The sequence below is a fragment of the Drosophila montana genome, unplaced genomic scaffold (assembly GCF_035044405.1).
Source record: "Drosophila montana isolate Dmon_TW-CO22-7 unplaced genomic scaffold, ASM3504440v1 contig_3217_1, whole genome shotgun sequence".
Lineage (NCBI taxonomy): Eukaryota > Metazoa > Arthropoda > Insecta > Diptera > Drosophilidae > Drosophila > Drosophila montana.
In genome coordinates this window covers 938,791-957,830 of record NW_026998097.1, presented here as the reverse complement: position 1 = coordinate 957,830, position 19,040 = coordinate 938,791, and the positions used below count along the sequence as shown (strand labels likewise).

General features: G+C 41.2%; 1 protein-coding gene across 4 annotated transcripts in view; it reads right to left on the bottom strand.

Moving 5' to 3' along the window:
• bbg (big bang) overlaps positions 1-19,040 on the bottom strand; it is a 118,758-nt gene that overhangs the window by 28,327 nt on the left and 71,391 nt on the right. Inside the window, exon 1 of one of the 4 annotated variants that reach the window (XM_064689317.1) lies at positions 807-852. The exons of the other annotated variants lie outside the window; for them this stretch is intronic. Coding sequence (XP_064545387.1) covers positions 807-831 — 25 coding nt within the window. The 5' untranslated portion in view covers positions 832-852. Of the gene's footprint in view, positions 1-806; positions 853-19,040 lie in introns of those variants that run through there. 4 annotated transcript variants of the gene reach the window in all.

Genomic DNA, 19,040 nt, shown 5'->3' with positions numbered 1-19,040 from the left:
ACACGCCAGCTGACAAGAGGACGAGCGCAGAACGTTTGAAGGGCTGGCAATATGAGGAGGCGTGCTGCGGACCGGGGTGTTGGGGGCGGGGGATTGGCGGAGCAGCGGGCGTCTCTTGGGGCGCTGCCTTTTTTGGAATTTTCACAGCCGCCACAGCGGCGACTTTGGCTGCCTTTTGATAACGCGAATGACTTGGGCAATGCCAATCTATAAATAGACATTGGTCTGAGCCAAGGCGGCTGCGCATGCGCAAGGCATGCATGCAGGTTCCTTGGAAAAATGCAGCTATGCCAGAGCAGCCAGAGCTGGCAGAGCTGGCAGAGCAGCCGGAGCAGCTGGAGCTCCAGGAGAGCGTAGGACAAGTTACTTTGAGGGCTGACACGGGCGCAGGGCTGTGTGGGAGGGCAATACGATGCGATGCGATGCGATGCGTTTCGTCGGTTGCCAACCCAACTGCCAATTCCCCTCCCACAGTTCGCTTCATTCCCCGCCAACCTACAGCTTCGTGCATGCTTCATAGACAGATGCTGTTAAATTGATAGCGTGCGTTTAGTTGTTGTTATTTCTGTTGCTTTTGTTGTTGTTGCTGTTGTTGTAGTTTTAGAGCTTGCGTGTCTGGAGTCTTTGGAAACTCAGAAGTCTGAAGCCTGCTAAGACAGCCAAGCATTTTGACAGTGGGGGTAAAGTGTCGGTAATGTGCCTAAGAAGTTCGCTGCACGAGCTCTAGGTGTGGCTCTAACAGCCAGACAATGTTCTAGAGAAAGGGAAACTAATCGCTTAGAGCTGAAAAAGTGGCCCCAACTTACCCCTATATCGTTTAATGGTAAGCATTTTGTTTGAACGTTGTAATTACCTGTAAAGAAAAGAAAGGAAAAATCCATTATTATATATATGCTAATTAAATAAATGATTAAATTATTTATAATGTGTCGAGTTAAAGCTATTCACTGCCCCCGCGATCAATGTTCACTTCTTATCAGCCTGTCGAAGGCATCCACACTTTAAATATGCAACCACTTTTCCACTAATCTACAGAAACGTCAAGTCAACTCTCGCCAAAAGGCCATCGGCATGGCCATGGCATTGATAAGGTCTAGGTCGCACCGTCTAGGGGCGCCCACTCTCTGCCAGATAGCGAATGCCAAACCCAGAGCCAGAGCCCAGGAGAGCCGTTGCAAGCGTCTGGAACCGGGCAATGCACCAGTCGCCACATAGATAAGAAATGCCTTTTATTGGTTTTTCCTTTTGGCTTGGCTCTATTTCCTGATTACCCCCAAGATTAGGGGGCCAAGGCTCAGGCACAGTCGCAAGAGCAGGCGCAGACTGAAGCCTGCAGCCTGAGCTGCAGCTCCAATTTAGGGCGCGGCTGCCAAGAAGCTAAACTCTTGTATAAATTGCTTGCTTTTTGTTTGAATAAAAGTTGTATGCATCAAATAATTTTTGTTGCAAATTGAGCTAAGGAGAACTTCTATAAAATGTAGATTGAATATTATTTTCATTAAATAATTATTTAATTAATTTTATATTAAAATATTCAATATTTATATATATTCATATGTTTAATATATTTATTTATTATTACTTATTTTTATTTCAATTAATTTATAAAATGTTCAATATTTTATTTCTATTAATTTATTAAATATAAATATATATCTGTTTTTAATTTGATTTAATCAAATTATTTATAATTATTTTCTTTTTTTAATATTCTTTTATAAAAGTAATACAAATGATTTAACTTATCAATAAACTGAATTAATATTTTTTTAATTTGATTCTTTCACAGACTCCATAAGCAAGCGAACTTCTTTTCACACTTTTTCTGTTGATAATTAATTTTTTGCCGCAATATCCATTATTGTTATTACACCAAGAAGAACAACGCGAGCACGCGGCGTATGCGTAATTATTTAATATATGCTATGAACGAAGCGCGTGCAACAACGAAAATAAAAGGGTGGAGGCAAAGAATAATGTAAAGCATTCTGTTAAAAAATTGCCATACATTTTGTAACGTGGCGCCGCTAAAGTTCAGCAATTAATTATGAACAAAGCCCGAAAATGATTAAATAAAAAAAAACACAAAATTTGTTTGGCACAGTGGACAAAATATCCACAAAAATAAAAATGTATCTATAAAATAATAAATATAGACAATACATGCCCTGAACATAAATAAATAATTCAAATTTTGCAACATTTTTAAACTCAAAAAGAAAGTTTTCAATTTTGATTTCGTTTTTATTGTTTTTTAAATTGTGCAACATTTGCTGATGCTATTTTTTGCTCGCCATAGGTTGGCAGGGTCTTTTATTTGATAAATTGTCCATAATTAAATAGGCGAAGATGCCTCCAAAGCCGGGCAGGTAGGCAAACTCAATGGCAATCAGCTTATAGCCCATTTGATGATTGACTGCTCGGTATTTGTGATTTTTTTTCTTTCTGTATGTTTTTTGAGATATTTTGAATTATTAATCGTTCGCCTTTGGCGTTGTGTTTTTATGTAATATTTAGTGAATTTGCAATGAAATCAGAGGCTGCTCTCATAAAATATGTTTGGCTAGGAACGATAAGCTACCTTGTACGTGTAATTAAGTCTTTCACTTATGCCCACGCACTCACTGTTGCATTGCTGAGCCATACTTGATTTTATGAGAATCGCATAGAGAGGCAAATTTGACTTGTATGAGTCTTCAATCCAACAAATGACAGGCTGTTTTTCGTTTTCTCTGAGGATTTTGAACGATAACATTAAAGCTTAATGTTCATTTTATCGGTCTTCCCTCACCTGCTGGTTTTCCTCATTCACACATCTAAGCTGTGCGCTCAGATTACAATATTTAATCGTAATATTTTACGGTCTTCAACTGCAACATCTTCTTTTTCTACTTCTTCTTCTATTGCTTCTTCTTGAATTTCTATTACTTTGCCTCTTGGCAGCGATCTTCATATCGATGTGCATGTGAAAATTATATGCATTATTAGATATTATTCCAGGCAACTGCATTGAGAGAGACTCCAACGATTGCAACGACTGTAGCTTGCAGCCTGCAGTGGGACGCGCTGCAAATCTCTGTATAGATTCTAACGGTAACCGGGCAACAAAAGACAACAACAACAACGACAGCCGCAGCAGTTGCATGCAAGGCAAACAAACATGTGTAAGCCGCTGCTTAGCAGCCTGAGGATCCACCTTCTTCTTCTGCTGCTGCTGCTGCTGCTGCTTCTTCTTCTACTACTCTGTGATTCTTCCAGTTGTGATGATTCTCCTGCTGCCTATTTGGCTTCCTCGCTTACCAGCCTCTTCAACCTGCTTGGCCAAGTTGTTTAGCAACATTTTCAACCTGTCGTCATGACTTGGCCAAAGTCAAGTTAGGATAAACAACAACAACAACAACAACAACAGCAGCGGCAGCGGCAGCGGCAGCGGCAGCAGCAATGCGGCACACGTGATTTAGTTCCTGTCGCTGCAGAAAACTTGTTGTTGTCCCAATCCGGCACTCCGCTGCCCCGCCGCATAGCGCCCCCTTGGAGCTGAGTGTCGCCCGTGTTTTATGCATATTTTGTGGCCATTGGAGCTGCCTGCCGCTTATCTTTGGCTTAAATAAATTTAACGCTCGTGTATTTCTTTTCAACGCCAGCATCCAATGCACAAGTCCACAAGCCGAATCCGGCCACAGCTCCACAACTTCGACGACGACGACGACACACTGCCCAAATGTCCTCAGTTACTACGTTGCAACTTATTTTATTTTAGTTGTTTGTTGTTGTTGTTGTTGTTGCTGTTGTTGTTGTTGTTATTGTTACATGCATCCTCCAATCGCTTGGCAGGCATCTTTGTCTGCCCGTTTTTCCCAGCTCAGCCTCACCCCTATGCCAGCCAACCCTCACCCTCGCCGCTTCACTTGTTTGGTTTACTTGCATCTTGTTGCACATTGTTTGAATTTATTGCCACATTAATAAAATTTACAGCTAATAAAAAATGCATTGAGGTCTTGCCATAACACCCACTAGCTAGTCCCGCTTGCCCCCATCACTTCACCCCTCCTCAGGCTCCACATGTCATGGCACAGTTCTCTGGCAACGTTTGTTTTTCCCATCCAGAGTTCTCATGTGGCAAGCAGATATATTTGTAGGCCAAATGTTGGGCGCCAAGGGATTACAGAGGATTCTTTTCTAATCAATTTTTGATATAGTATGCTCTCTCACTCGCTCTCTCTCTCTTCCCTCTAACTACAACTCTTTGGAGCTTCATTATTTAAAAAACGCCCAAAACTCTACAAACAAAGCTTTCCACTGACTGCGCCCCGCTTACCCCTGGACCGCCTGCTCTTTTTAACTGATCTCTAACTACATCTTCGACTTGTCTGCAGCTGTCTACGAGATGAACCTGAAGAAGAAGAAGAAGCAGAGCCAACTATTTCCAAAGCTGTTTGAATAAAAATTGCGCAATATTATTTAGCAACAACTACAACAATGCAATTGATTTTTAAAGGAAAATGAAGAGGAAGAAATACTTGCTAACCAACAATTACAACGGGACTTGCGCTGCTTGAATGAAAGCAAAGAAAGAGCTAAAGTCAGAGAGGGGACAGGTAACGAGGACGGGGGGGTTGGTGCAGACAAGACATCTTACAAAGATTCCTCAAAGCCAACCTCAAGCAAACAAAATGCTTAACAAAGGTCACAACATTGACATTGAACAAGACTTTAAAAGATTGTAAAGAAGAAAAGAAGAGAGGCAGCGGCAGCCGAGGGGTACAGGGAATGTGCGGAGCAGGGTTCTGTAAGAGTTTGGCTAGAAAAGAAACATACATACATATATATATATATATATATATAAGTAAACATAACTTTGGTAAATGTTGTTTAATATGCAATTACAGGCGACAGAGAGATGATGCGAGAGCCGAGCTGGGAGTTACGACAATGCAGTTGAACTTGCTTAGGGAGTGGAGACGGAGACGGCGGATAGTGAGCAGGGGGGTAGGGTAGGGTAGGGAGGGTTACATGAACGCTATGGGAATCGAGTGTACCGTTTTGGCCAGTCAATCAAAACGTTTAAAATTAAATTATACGATGACAAACGAAAATCATTTTTTGTCGGCCTTTGAGCGCGTTCTGGGTCGTGTCAAGAGTTCAGCGGCGCGCAGCTTTGCCCAGTTCCCCATTCCCTTCGGGTTACATATTCTATCCACAAATCAATCATTGCTGTCATAGTGTGTGCTCTCCGTCTCCCTGTCCGCCACCCCTTGCTCCACTGTCCATTGTGCGTCACACATAATTATGCTGTAATTGATATTTTCTACGATGTGCCTCCCGACACCCCTCTTTTAGCCCCGTCCCCATCCACCCCTTCCCCCCCTGTCATACTGTCGCTCTTCCCGGTTTTGGGCGTCGCTAGTTTTCAAAAGAAATCAAAATTTGTAACGCCTTTTGATGGCCCGTTTTTTTTTTTTTTTTTTTTTTGAGTTACCGCCTGGTCGCGGGTCTTCAGAGATCATCGCTTGGAACCTGCACTTAGTTTGCATAGAGTTCTTTGCTCTGTTCTTGTTGTTGTTGCTGCACTCTTGGATGATTGAATGTTTTCAGAGTTCTCAGCGGTACCGTTAGCTCGAAAATGCTGTAAAGTGTTTGGTAATTTTGCCTATATTGTCTATAACATAGAGGAACCCAAAGAGCAAGAGGGTCAAGCTAGCGCACATTATATTGTAGGTTTACTCAAGAAGAAGTTGTGGCTTTATGGAACAGACGTCTAAAGGCAGAAACATTCATACTTTAACAGAAAGGAGAACTCTTCACTTGACAGCGCCCAACTAGTTGATGCAGTGTGGCAAGATCGGAACAGCGGTTGTCCTCAGCCCCACACTAGGGGAAATTCATTCTTGAATAACTAACTACATTTTGAGAGCTTAATCATAGCATTAAAATGTATCTATATATACATCCACTTTAATCGATTTTTATCAATATCAAAGAATTTCAAAAATGTTTGTATATGCCGCTTACTCTGATCGATATTTATCGATATTAAATAACTTCAGCTCTTAATACAAGCTTATAACTTATAACTCTTATCGAAAACAACGAATTTTAGAACTTAAAAATAAATTCGAAATGTGTGTATATACCTCTAAATAATATCGAAAAATATCGATATCAAGGAATTTCAGTATTTAATTAGCGCATTGAAATGTTTGTATATTACTCTAAGTCTTATCAATATTGTTCGATTTCAAAGCATTTTAAAGCTATGTGTATTATTATAGCTCTTATCGACATTTATCGAAAATTAAGCAATTCCGAGTTTTAATAAAGTATAGTAATCTGTGTATATATCTCCAGCGATATCAAACATGCTCGATTTATAAACGGATATGGCTGGATTGATCAGCCTGATCCAAAATATATGTACAATGGGATCGAAGATAAACTCTTCATCTACTCTTTTATATGATTTTTACACATTTCAATGTTCGAATAATTTCCGTAAGCTCTAACGTTCTCTTAGATCAATTCGAAGTATGTAAAATAATTTATCTATATATTTAATACACGTGTATTTACTTTATGCAGTTCCCGCATCAATCTTTACACTTTCCCTTGAAGTGAAAGTCTTTCAGAATTTAACGCTAGACATGCTTGTGGGCGCATCTTACAACACTGGTCGCATGCATTCCAACAATGATAGATCATTAAAACTTTTCGTAGAGGTGACGAGACAGCAACAACAGCTACAACAATAACAGGCAACTGGTCACGACCCTGGCCCGATCCCCAAAAAAGACCAAATATGCGAGTCTGAAGTTGAAAGGTCGTGTGAAAGGCTGCTCAAATATTTTAATGCGACTTGATTTGCTTAAATGCGGATCAAAATGAAGATCAAGTAGCCTTTTAACATCTCAGAACCGAGTCATTCGTTTCCGAGTCCATCTAAGTCCCTCGAACTAGATGCTTTGTGCTGCTGATTGAGTCGAGTTGGGGGCTCAGAATTCTAAGCAGGAAATGATTTATGTTTTCCGTGTGATGCGACAACAATGCTGAGGTTTTTACTTTTTGAAAATGTTCTCTAATAAAATGAACAATTGATAAAAAAACATTGAGCTGGCGATTTTCTTGTTGCGAGCAGCTTAACCAGAGGAAATGATGTAAGCGAGTTATGAGAGGAACAGCTTTGCCATGTAGGAGAGACAGAGAGCATCAATTTGAAGGAATATTTAGTTGATAGTTTTAATCGAGTATCAAAATTTATCAATCAGAAGATAGGATAAAGAATTAACAAAATGAAAGGTTTTTAGAATTAAAACCCAGAGACAAATCGATTAATTTATCGATAAATCGCTCTTTTTGCCGCCTACTATTTGAAGTCACAACGATAAATAGTTGAATACAGACTCGCAAACAGTTAGAGCTATAACAAAAAGATTCCTTAAATTAAGTTTACATTTCTGGCTAACAAATTTGTTGACACTTTGCAGGAGTCGTTGGGCATCCATGACCATTCAATAACTGCCACGAAAATAGTTTCCAATGCTCAAGTGCAATAGACATTTATTTCTATTTTTATTCCAGTGTCAGTGCGTTATCCATCATTAGACTCAATTTGTTGGCAACGCCTTAAAGATGACTCGGCAAGAATCTGGCTTTTGACTCGATTCTAACAGCATGACCAACAACAAAGCCAAGCAGGGAAAAAATAAGAGCTGGGGCTAAAGGGTACCCCGACTGCAAAATGCATTCATTATAAAATATTACAAAACAAAAAAAACTGTCAACAAGTTAGAGAGAGAGAATCAGAAACACGAAAAATTCCCAGAGACAGTAGCCGGGTAAACAAACAAGTACAAGAAAAACACACACGATTGCAGTTCAATCAACTTTGTAAAACCAAAACCAAAACTAGAACCCAAACCCAAACCCATATCCAGAAGGGTCAGACTGCTGCACGTTGCCGACTGTCGACCATAAACGTTGCTCTAAAACTGTCAAAATGCTGCACCAGACGTCCTGCCAAACGTCTGGCAAATGTCAAACGTTAGTTTTGTAATTAGCTGCTTACTTGTGACAGGGCATGTGGCATGCAGCAAGAGCCGCCGCTGCTGCTAGCTCGAAGTCGCCAACGCTGACAATTTGCAACTGTCATTGTGACATTTGGCGGCAAGTCGCAATGTTGCAAGCGTCGCCGGGGTTAATGACAACGTCGCCACATCTCGCCAACATCTTGCAACATATGACAGCTTAAAACACACTCGTAAGTTCATTTTTCTTATTGATCGTTTTCACAATTCCAGCCAGTATATGTGTGTGTGTGTGTGTGTGTGTGTGTGTGTGCCACTCGTTAGGTAGCCTTGAAGTTGCGCAAATGCGCGCCCACAATTCGCATTTGTGGCCAGTAAAAATGTCAATGAAATTCGCCAGATCTACTAAGTGCCGCATATAAAACTATTTATAGCTTTGCCATATCGGGGCCCTGTACGATCTGTCAGACTTTGAGAGCTGCTCTAATACAGACGTTAATTGCGCTACTTGTGGAGCACTTCAAAATACAATTGAATAATTTATATATATAAAGCGATGCGAAATATTTTTACAAACATTTCATAAAACACAAAACAGCCTCACAGTTGAACAATTTGAGGATTAAAATAAAATATAAAAATAAATAAAATTAGATTAAAATATAAATAAAATTTGATTAAAATATAAATAAAATTAGATTAAAATATATAATATAAGGATAAGGATAATAAATACTCCTCACAATCAAAATAGAATACTAGGGAATTTACATTTATCTTATAAGACGTTCTATGCATTCTAAGTATTTGAGTATTATCAATGGATTAGTTAGATATATTAAAGGCATATTAGGTTAATTTTTAATCTTTAATCTTAACTTTTCAACTGTGCAATATTGACTATATCCTATATTCGACCTAAGTAAATCGACTTTCTATTGATAAACTGAGCCACATTTCGTCTGATCTTAAACTATTGGCAATCTCTTAGTTATATTTATATATTCTTTTCTCATGCATTTGCTCTTCGAGGCCAATTTGGTATCACAAACTAACCAACAGATCACAATATGCCACTGACTTGACTTGAGCTTGTGCTTTTTTCTTGCATCTTTTCTAAAAAGATAATTGCAAACATTCGTTTGAAAATTCTTCAGTGTTTGCATTTCTTTAATCAACTTTTCCACTTTTCCACTTTTCACTTCCCATTCAAATTAACACATTCACCCCAGTTTGTGCTGCTCAAATACAATCGCAAATCACACTCGCACTAATCAACAGCAATTAAAATCAATTAAAACTAGACAGACGAATTGTCTGTCTGTTCGTCTGTCTGTTTGCTTGTTGCAGACTGAGCTGCCAGGCCTTTTAATTCCAAACTGCATTTCTGTATTGCATTTTCTGATTTTTGCAGTTCCGACTCCCTTACTTTGGAACGCACTGTTGCAGTTCGAGCTGTCAAATCAGCGCCTGGCCCGTTGACATTTCTATTATGTCAGTCAGTGAGTCAATTGCGCGACTGAACAAACTGAAGTGCAGCCGGCGGAGATTTGTTGGCTCTTTGTGGCGGAATTAAAAATTCTAAACACTCGCAAACACACACACTCGGACACACGCATACAGTGCCCGTCAAATGTTAATGACCAGCGTTGAGGCTCGTCTTGGGGCACGTCTAAAAATAAAGCAAAACCTTTGCAAGCGCCACGACTGCGCAAACTGAGGCGTCTGCATGGCGAATCAGGCGCAGATTAAACGCAGCTCCACTGCGCAGCGAGGATGGGCGGATGGTGAGGGGAGGGGGGGAGGGGGGGGGGGTGTCGTGGCCTGGCCTGGGCAGCGGAAAGGTAGCGTATCAAACGCCTGGCATCTGCAACTGAATTTGACTTTAATGCGCGGTAATTATGAAAAGTAAACTTGACCAGGCACAAAGCAAAATCGCTTCTGGTCTTGCTAGGCTCCCATTTAGATTAGTTGCGGTTTGTGGAGCTCCAACTGAAGGTCGAACACGATGGGCGATGGGCAATGGGCAATGGGCGATGGATTGGCTACTCTTGCAGCTCATTGTGTGGTTTCTTTTTTTCTCTTTTCCAATATTGTTTTGGAATGCCCGCGCAGCCCGCTCCCGCTCCCTTGCCGATCTGTTCATATGCTAGCCATATATAATTCAGTGCGTCAGTTCTCTGACAGCTTCATGCAATGGGTTGGCAGCACGTTCCAAGCTGGAAACTGGTGTGACTTTTGGGTGTTTTGTGCCCGCGACGCGTTTTTCTGACAGCCCAACGGCAGCGGGCTGGGATAGAGCTGTAGAGGGGCAGAGGGGTGTTCCCGCTTTTTGCATAAATGCATAAAAATTGTTTGCCATTGTTTGCAGTTGCCCCATTCTTTCTTTTTCCATTTTTTTTCGGGGTGCTGCCTGCAGTCGAGCTGTCAAAATATTGAGCTGTCTGCGGATTTTGGTCAACAGATTGGACTGACAGTTCAGTTGTATATATGTATGTGTATATCTGTGTGAGTGTACACAAATATTTTCAATTGTAGACAGGACTTAAATTGAAAAATAAACTAGATATAGACAATGTGTACACATGTGCACGAATATTTTTGGTATGCACAAAATATATATGTATCTGAAATTTTCTTAAGCTAACATCATGAATATAAATTCAAATAATGTTATTATATGGGATATAGTTACATTTGTAGAAAAAAGAAAACTGTGTAAAAAGTAAAAATCAACTATTTTATTGTTCGAGTGCATTTAACTGCATAGAACACTTGGATATATCAGTTATTTGTTTTTCTCACAACATTTCAAATCACGGCAAACAAGAAGATGCAATCCCAAAAAGGTTTCAAAGTGCATACAGAGCCGCATATTCAAATAACAACAACAACAACAACAACAATGAGTGCGGCACTCGATTCTAACTGCGTTGGGCACATTGCGCAAACATTTGAGGCAACCCAAACAGAATCAGAGTCCAAACTCTATGCAAATATTTGTCTCAGGTCCGGAGTTCGAAGTCAAGCCATCGGCAATTTGGTCTATTGGAAAATGTTATCAGCTGTTGTTTGCACAGTGCCCTACGAGAGGAATATACATATACATATATATATAGTTACATAATCTGTGAAGTTTTGATGCCGGATAACAAAATCGTTGCCAACTGCATTTCTGAGCCGCACTTCAAAGCGTTTGCCGGCATAGTTTGGCGTTATCTTCCGACACTTTGCTCCATTTGTTGTCAGCCGCTTTATATTGAGGCATATGATGTATTGCAATTGCACCCACCCCCCGTCCCCCGCTAACCACACCCACACACTGGCCAGTTAAAGTGTATTGGGGCGAAGGAAAAAACAAAAAGGCAACAACAGCTTTTATGACTTCCATCCGAATTGTGGCCACACTCTTTGTGCTCTTTATTCCTACATATCTTTCTCTCCTATCTGTGCGTACATATCCGTTTTTATAGCTCATTTCCCACTCTTTCTACTCTTTCGGTCTTCTAGCAATGACATTTTAATTGCTTTATTGCATATTTTTTTTTTTGTATTTTCGTTTTTTTTTTTCTTTTGCGTTTATTGTCGTGTGCCGCCGCCTTACGTTGCGTGTTACGTCACTTGCGTAATTGCAGTTATTTCCCTCCCTCTCTCCATCTCTTTTATTTGTATCTCGCTTGGTCTTCGCCCAATAACAAAATCTCAAACTCCAAATTAAACGAGGTCAACATTGTTATGGGCCATGTTTTGTGTCGTGGTTGTCGTTGTTGCAGTCAATTTGAAATTATCGGTCAACTTTTTGTCTGCCGTCTGTCAAAAATTAATCAGATAAATATGTCACACGACAATCTCGAAAAAAAAAACACCTACGCAGAAAAGGTCAAACTTGTTTATGTGTCTACACAACATGAACAACAACAACTAGCTACAACAATATTAATTGGGTAATGGAAAATTTTATAACTTACGCAGTTTATTGCCAAAACTTGTAAATTCTTGTTTATCAATCAAATTTTCATTCTTATCCAAGCACAATTTGAATTTGACATTAATTTTTTTCTGAACAAATTTCGCTTTCGTTTGTTTTTCGGCCTAATAATGCAAATTCCACCAATATTTGTGGGTTCAGTGAAAATTTGTTGAAAATTCCCATACGCGAATGGGAATTACAATAACAGTTAACACGAAACACGCAACGCGGACTTGAAACTGAGATTCTGCAGCAGAGACGTTGACGCCGACGTCCGATTGCACGGAAATGAAAATGTGCACTGGACTATTTGGGCACGAAAGCCGCAAGCGCAGCAGCACCGGCAAAGGCAGCGTCAGCAGAAGCAGCATCAGCAACGACGGCCCTACCTACAGCGGCGGCAAACGCAAAAGAGACAGCTTGAGCTTCGGTGGGACCAGCGGCACAGCCGTCAGCTGCTCTAGCGACAGCACTGTTAAAGATCGCAGCAAGAGATCGCATTGAGTTGCAGGTAAACAAAGCAGATGGCAGAGAGAAAGAGAGAGAGAGAGAGAAGTGACAGTGCGCAACTGAGCGCGTGCAGTCTGCGTGTACAAGCCGGTGTGCCGGCTCAACATGCTGAAAGAGCGCACGAGCCAAATGTTGCCAAGCAGCAAGTAAAGCAACATGTTGAGAAGTAATGTTGCTAACAGCACGCAAATTGTTGAAGCTTCAGATTAAACACAAAATTTATTGCTAATTATTTAATTGTTCTAAGAAATATGAAGTAAACCTTAAAGTATTAAGTATGCAAAGTGCTTGCACTTAAAAAAACCGTTAACTTAGTTATGTGACAGTCAAGGTCTGCTAATTTTTTCAATAATTATGCTGCAGTTGCTCAATAGCTGCGCGCTGAACTTCCGTCATAACTGACTGCCGGCAAACAGAACAGAAATTCCAAGCAAACATTTCCCACATTAAGAACCAGGCTAATAATCACAAAAATGAACCAACTTTAATAATGATGACGCTGCTGCTCCCCGCTGCTAGCGACTGTCTCTGCTAATGAGAGCAGACCAGCAGCTCACACCTCACACACACACACACACACACACCTCGCACACACCTTGCAACTTGGTCCGGAAGCCTGAGAAACTTTTGAATTGTTTCATAAAATGCACAAAGTTGCAGTTAATTGTGTCAGGCCTGTCATCTACAGGCCTCGAGAATATGTGGAGCCCAAAATGAAGCCATTTTGTAGACAGTCTTTCGTTTCCATTTCATCTGTCTCTCCCTGCCTCCCTCTCTCTAACTGTCTCTCTTTCTGTCTCTTGCTCGCTCAGACTCTTGCGGCAGCTGGCATCAGGTTATATGCTAATGCCAACAAGGATCTTGAATCGCATCGCATATAATTTATGCTTGCTTATTGGCAGCTGTTGCTGTTGCAGATTTGCATAAATTTCATATGCAACATGTGGTGGCTGAGACGGAGGCCGCATGCTGTATGCCGCATGCTGTATGCCGCTTAGAGTCGACTCGCCACAGTTTTCGAGTGGGCGATGTCTTTGACATTGGCATAAAGCATCGCCAATGTTGAACTTCAAAAGCAGCTCGCTCGAAATAGACATCAATGTTCAGGAAGCCGGACAACAAATACAACAAATACAACCAAGAAAAAAAAAAATATATCACGGTGAAATTTTTACAGCACGACCTCATTTCGTATATCAGCAAAGAATGGCAGCGAGGGGTTTCGAAAAAAAAAAAAAAGCAAAAGAAAAAAATATGAAAAATATGTTTGGCAACGGGTCGAACGTCGTCGATTGGAGATCGCTGATCAGTGATTGGCGATCGATTATGATCAGCAGTTCGATTTTAATGAGTTCGCGCGCCAAAAGTATCGAAAACACAAACAGGCAGACGGACGGACGGACAGACTGGGCGACGGGCAGACGGACACGTTAAGCAGGTCACTTTTTGTGGCATGAGAAAGGCAACAAATGAAAGTAAAAGACAACAACAAGATGCACCCTGCCACCCCCTGCTCCCTGCTCCCAGCGACCATGCAGCAGACAGCAACAGGATGAGAGGAGTCTCCAATATCGCGCCGGCGTCGCCGTCGTCATCGTCGTCATCTCTGACCCAATTTCGCTTTTTAATGGGGTGCCAAAGGCCGCTTCAAGTCGGTATGTGCCAAAAAGATTGGCGAGCCAACGATCGATCTTTTCATCTCGCTCGAAATCGATCGAACGCGCTTCTTGTTGCTTCTTCTTCCCCTTCTTCTTTTTCCTGATCATTGCAATCGATCTTTATTACTCTCAGACGCGTTAGTTCTCGTTCTCTCCCTCTCCCAGGCTAGCTCAATTTTCACGCTCAATTAATGTTTATGACAAGTGATTGTGTCGCGGCGATAACTCAACTTGGACTTCGACTTGGACTGAAGCTATATAGCCTCCCCCTCCCGCAACCCCAACCCCAACCACTCTTCGAACGATCGAGCAGACAGAATCCGATTTGAATTTGCCAGCCTGAGAATGTTGCAAACAGCTTGCCTGCTTGCACATAGAAAGTTGCCGATTTGCGAGTGGATTCGTTTTGAATTTATGTTGCCCGCTGCCCGTTTGACATGTGAAAATCAAAGCTTGATTGATGTTATGACTGCGCCAACGGAATCGCATTCAAAATCATTCGCAGACCTGCATTAGACACAGACGGGTGCACGGTTGGAGGGGGAGGGGGAGGAGGGGAGGGATACGGCTACGGTGTGAAATGCAACCGAATTGGAGTTGCAGCCGACTAGGCGTTGTGTGTGTGTGAGTGTGTGTGTGCGTGTGGGTTTTTGATATGCATTTGGGTTGGCGACAAGCCGGCGAGTGGCTTTGTTTATGGTATTTGACAGGGAAGACTCTAATTCTAGAGTTTTTCCTTAAGCCCCTTCCAGAGCTTCACCTCCCTCTCTATGTCTCTCTCTATCTCTCTCTATCTCTCTCTATCTCTATCTCTCTATCTCTCTATCTCTCTCTCTTTCTCTCTCTCTCTATCTCTCTATCTCTCTATCTCTATCTCTCTCTCTCTCTCGCTCTGTCTATCTCTTTCTATCTATCTATATCTCTTTCTATATCTCTATCTCTATTCCTATCGCTTTCTCTATCCCTATTTATATCTCTATCCTTATCTGTAGGTCTATCCCTATATACTTATATTTATATCTCTATCCATCTATCTCCTTCTCTCTCAATCTTAAGTGCTCCTTTCACCTTTGGAAAACACAATCTTTATGCTTCTTCAACATTTTAGAAATTAGTTTATTTTCTCTTCTAATCTTTACTCCACTAAACTATTTTCTTTATCTAATTTAACTTTAATCTAAGCTTTCAAATAGAATTCGCAATTTGCATAAACTAATTTCTAATGCAATTTATCTAACTATCCAGCTGCTTTACCCTGTCTCTCTCATCACGGAAAATAGTTTCTCTTTTCGCACAAGCTATATTCTCAAAAAAATATTTTCTTTATCTAAATTAACTCTTATCCGCACTTTCAATTGAAATTTGTAATTTGCATGAGCTAATTTCGAGCGCAACTTTTTATCCATCGTGCTGCCCGCTGCCCGTCTCACCTGTCTCTTTCACCGGGGAAAACAGTTCGCTTGTTCTTTAAACTGTGTACCCAGTGCACAGTGCAGCGAGCCACGTGGCATATCCTCTCGAAGCTTCCAATTACAAAGCTGCCTTTGAGATATCTGGCACTAAAACCAATTTGGCAACGTACCCGCCGATCCAATCAGCTGCGAGTGTTGGCTGCAATCCCTAAATGGTCGCGCATCGTCCGGCTTGGCGTTTTGTTGTTGCCGCCCCGCGTTGCCCCTTGGAGGCCCCGCAGCCAACGCACCGCATCAACAGCTGGCCCAAAATAAGCAGCTAGTCAGCACAGTTTGAGCCAAAATTCATTTGCGCCGCGCTCTCAGCGGCAGCCCATCTATTTTCACCGCTTGGCGTTTGACCGCAGCGGCAGCGTCCCAAGCTTCGGAATTTGAATTGAGAGATTAAAACGCAGTGAAAAACTCATGCCCCAGCCGGAGCTCCGCGCAGCTGCCCCCACAAACGCCACTTAAGCAGTCGCCCACACACGCGCGCGCGCCGCCAGCAGGAAGTGTCGGGAAGGGTATGCGGTTGCGGGTTGGTTCTACGGCGTGTGGCATTTGCAACAGTTGCAGTTGCAGTTGCAACAACAGCAGCAGCAGCAGCAGCTACTCTTGCAGGCCGTGTCATGACATGAACACAGCGCCAAGTGAAAGCAGGTTAAATGCAAATAAATTGTATACGAAATATGCGAAATCCCAAAAATACGAACAGTTTGTGCCTTTTTTTTTTTAACTGAAAATGTGACTCCATAAGGTATTTGCGTGCTTTAAATGTGGTCTTTAATTTGATTACTCTTGATTGTGATGATTATGCGGGTAATTTGTTTAATACTATTGATTATTTTTTTTAACAATTTTTAGCTGACAAGGTAGAAAGTGGAATTTATGATATTTGCAATATTTGGGAGTTGTTTTCTATATTTATATGGAAGCTTAAGAGTAGATATGGCTTATATTTTTACCCTGAACTCATTGAAAACGGGTAAAAGAGCATAATGTTTTTGTGCAAATGTATGTAACAGGCAGAAGGAAGCATCTCCGACAACCCAAAAAGTATATATTCTTGATCAGCCGAGTCGATCTAGCCATGTCTGTCTGTCGAACGTATTGCCCGCCCGAGCACTACAAGTTTATCTCTGATAATCGATCACATGCCCCGTCCAAGTAATCGATTTAAATCGGTAATGAAACCCTTTTGTCTAATGTTAAAGAACTAGAGTCACAATATTTGATATGTAGCTTCTAAAATAATAATTATATATATCAAGTATCTATCTAAATCAATTGGAACTACCCACGAATTTTAGCGAATTTTTGAGAATATAAATGTAAATTTATTATTTGTAAAGCAAACGAGTTGGTGGAAGAGGGTTTAGGGTAACCCCTAGTCTCTGTTTATATAGGAATTTTAATGCAGATATATAAGAGGATTCTATGTTAAGTTGAATATTAAGTTATATCTATATAATTTAAAGTGTTTTTAAAGTCTAAGATGTTGTTAGCAAAATCCATATTTAATGGAAATTAAAGTTTAAAAAGTTTTTATTGCTATGGTCAATTTGTTCTAAATAATATTAAACTATTTATTTACTTAGGACAATTCTCTATTTCCTTTTTCGTAAGGGTTTCGGTCTTTTATGACAGGCGCTGGAATTGTCGGTGCCATTCACCTGGCAAGTGTAACAAATTGAAAAGGTGTGTGTGAATGAACAGCAGGTGTGTTGACTACCTGATGAAGCTGGTGAAAACCGCGCCCGAATTCCGCGCGGGTTACCCTTGGCAAACACACACCCCAGGAACCACTTAGGTGATGTCGCGACGTGCTAATGAGTTTTTTTTTTTGGCAAAGGTAAACGCACCACATGCTTGGGTAAGGTATTCGAATTCGGACATGAATGAATGTGAAAGTGTTTGAAGATTTATGAGATGAGGCAACACCCAGGCTAAGTTGCAATTAGCTCACGGGAAAGTGAAATGTTCTCAACGAAGTGCGGACAAGTAGGTAGACTCGATGATGCGCTGGCAAAGGCGGACATAAAAAGTATAGCACAAGATAAATGGCAAAGACAAGACAGAGAAGAGGAGAGGCGAGGAGAAATAAAAAAAAACGTAAATAAATAAATAAAATAAAACACTTTAACGCTTGGGCCACATAAATCACAATGGGACATCATGTTCGGGTCCTGTGTGTACATGTCAGCCGGGCAGAGTCAGTCGGGCAGTTGGGCAGTTGGGCAACTGTCAAAACAGCAGTGGCCAAAATGTGAGTAACGGCTAAATAATAATGTTGCCAAAAACGAACGCGAAACTGGCCCAATGCACTGGTAACTGAGACTCTTGGCAGTGGGCTAAGAAGGTAAACGCCACAAATGAACGCTCATTTATCATACGAGGCGAGGGACCTTTCCCTCAGCTCGTGTTGAGGAGCAGTGGGACAAGCCTTTGCAGCTGGCCGCTGCGAACACAAAATTGGGGTCAGGCACACAGGAAGCCCGTCAAGTGTCGCCAGCGTCCAGTGTAGGAATCGGCGCCGCCGCCGCCGCCGCCAAAACCAACTGAAGCAACTCTCTTTCTGCCAAATGGCTCAATGAACTGTAATTTGAGCGCTCGGTAATTTGCCGAATGCGAATGCTTATGGCCCGAGGTGTTTGCCACAATGCAACAAAACGAATTGGGAGGCACAAAAACACAACAACAACAAAAAAAAACAGAACGTGCAACGCAACAACGCGTCCAAAACTTAATTCATTGACCAAATTGGCCAGCAGAAGCGCAAAGGGAAGAAGCGAACAGGAAGTTTTCCTGGCCGTGTTCGTCGTGTTCAGCTCTCTGTGTGTGGGTGCGTATGTAATTTAAGACTTTCTCGCTTAGCCTCACTCATTTTATGTCGATTTGGGGCGATACTCGGCGATACAGCTTTCAAAGGCCAACAGCTGGCCTGATGCGGCCTGCCGCAGACACATATCGAGCCAGCAGCTGCTTGACATTACGTCCGTGTGTACTTGTGGCCAAAATAATAAAACAACTTAACAAGGTATCGATATTTATCGGCATTCAATTAATAAAAGCAATTATCTTACCGATAACATATCGATAATTTGGGTAATCGATTTAGTCTTACTTTTAACTAGGCTGGCAATTCTTTTACGGTACATAATTTTAAAAAAGTTCAATATTCGATAACCTATTTATGCAGTTTATGGATATAGGAATCGGTTTTGGTAATATAATACAATTTTTGTGTATGATATTCACCAGGTCAAAGCATTTTCTAGACAAGAGCTATCTGCAGAGAAAACACTTTTCCTACAATCAGAGATATATCGATTTTTTAATCGGTTCGGATAATGCAGGAAAAATTTAAGTGTAATATATACAACAAATCCAGACCACAGCTGTCTTCATCTAAGTAAAAACTTTTCTAATA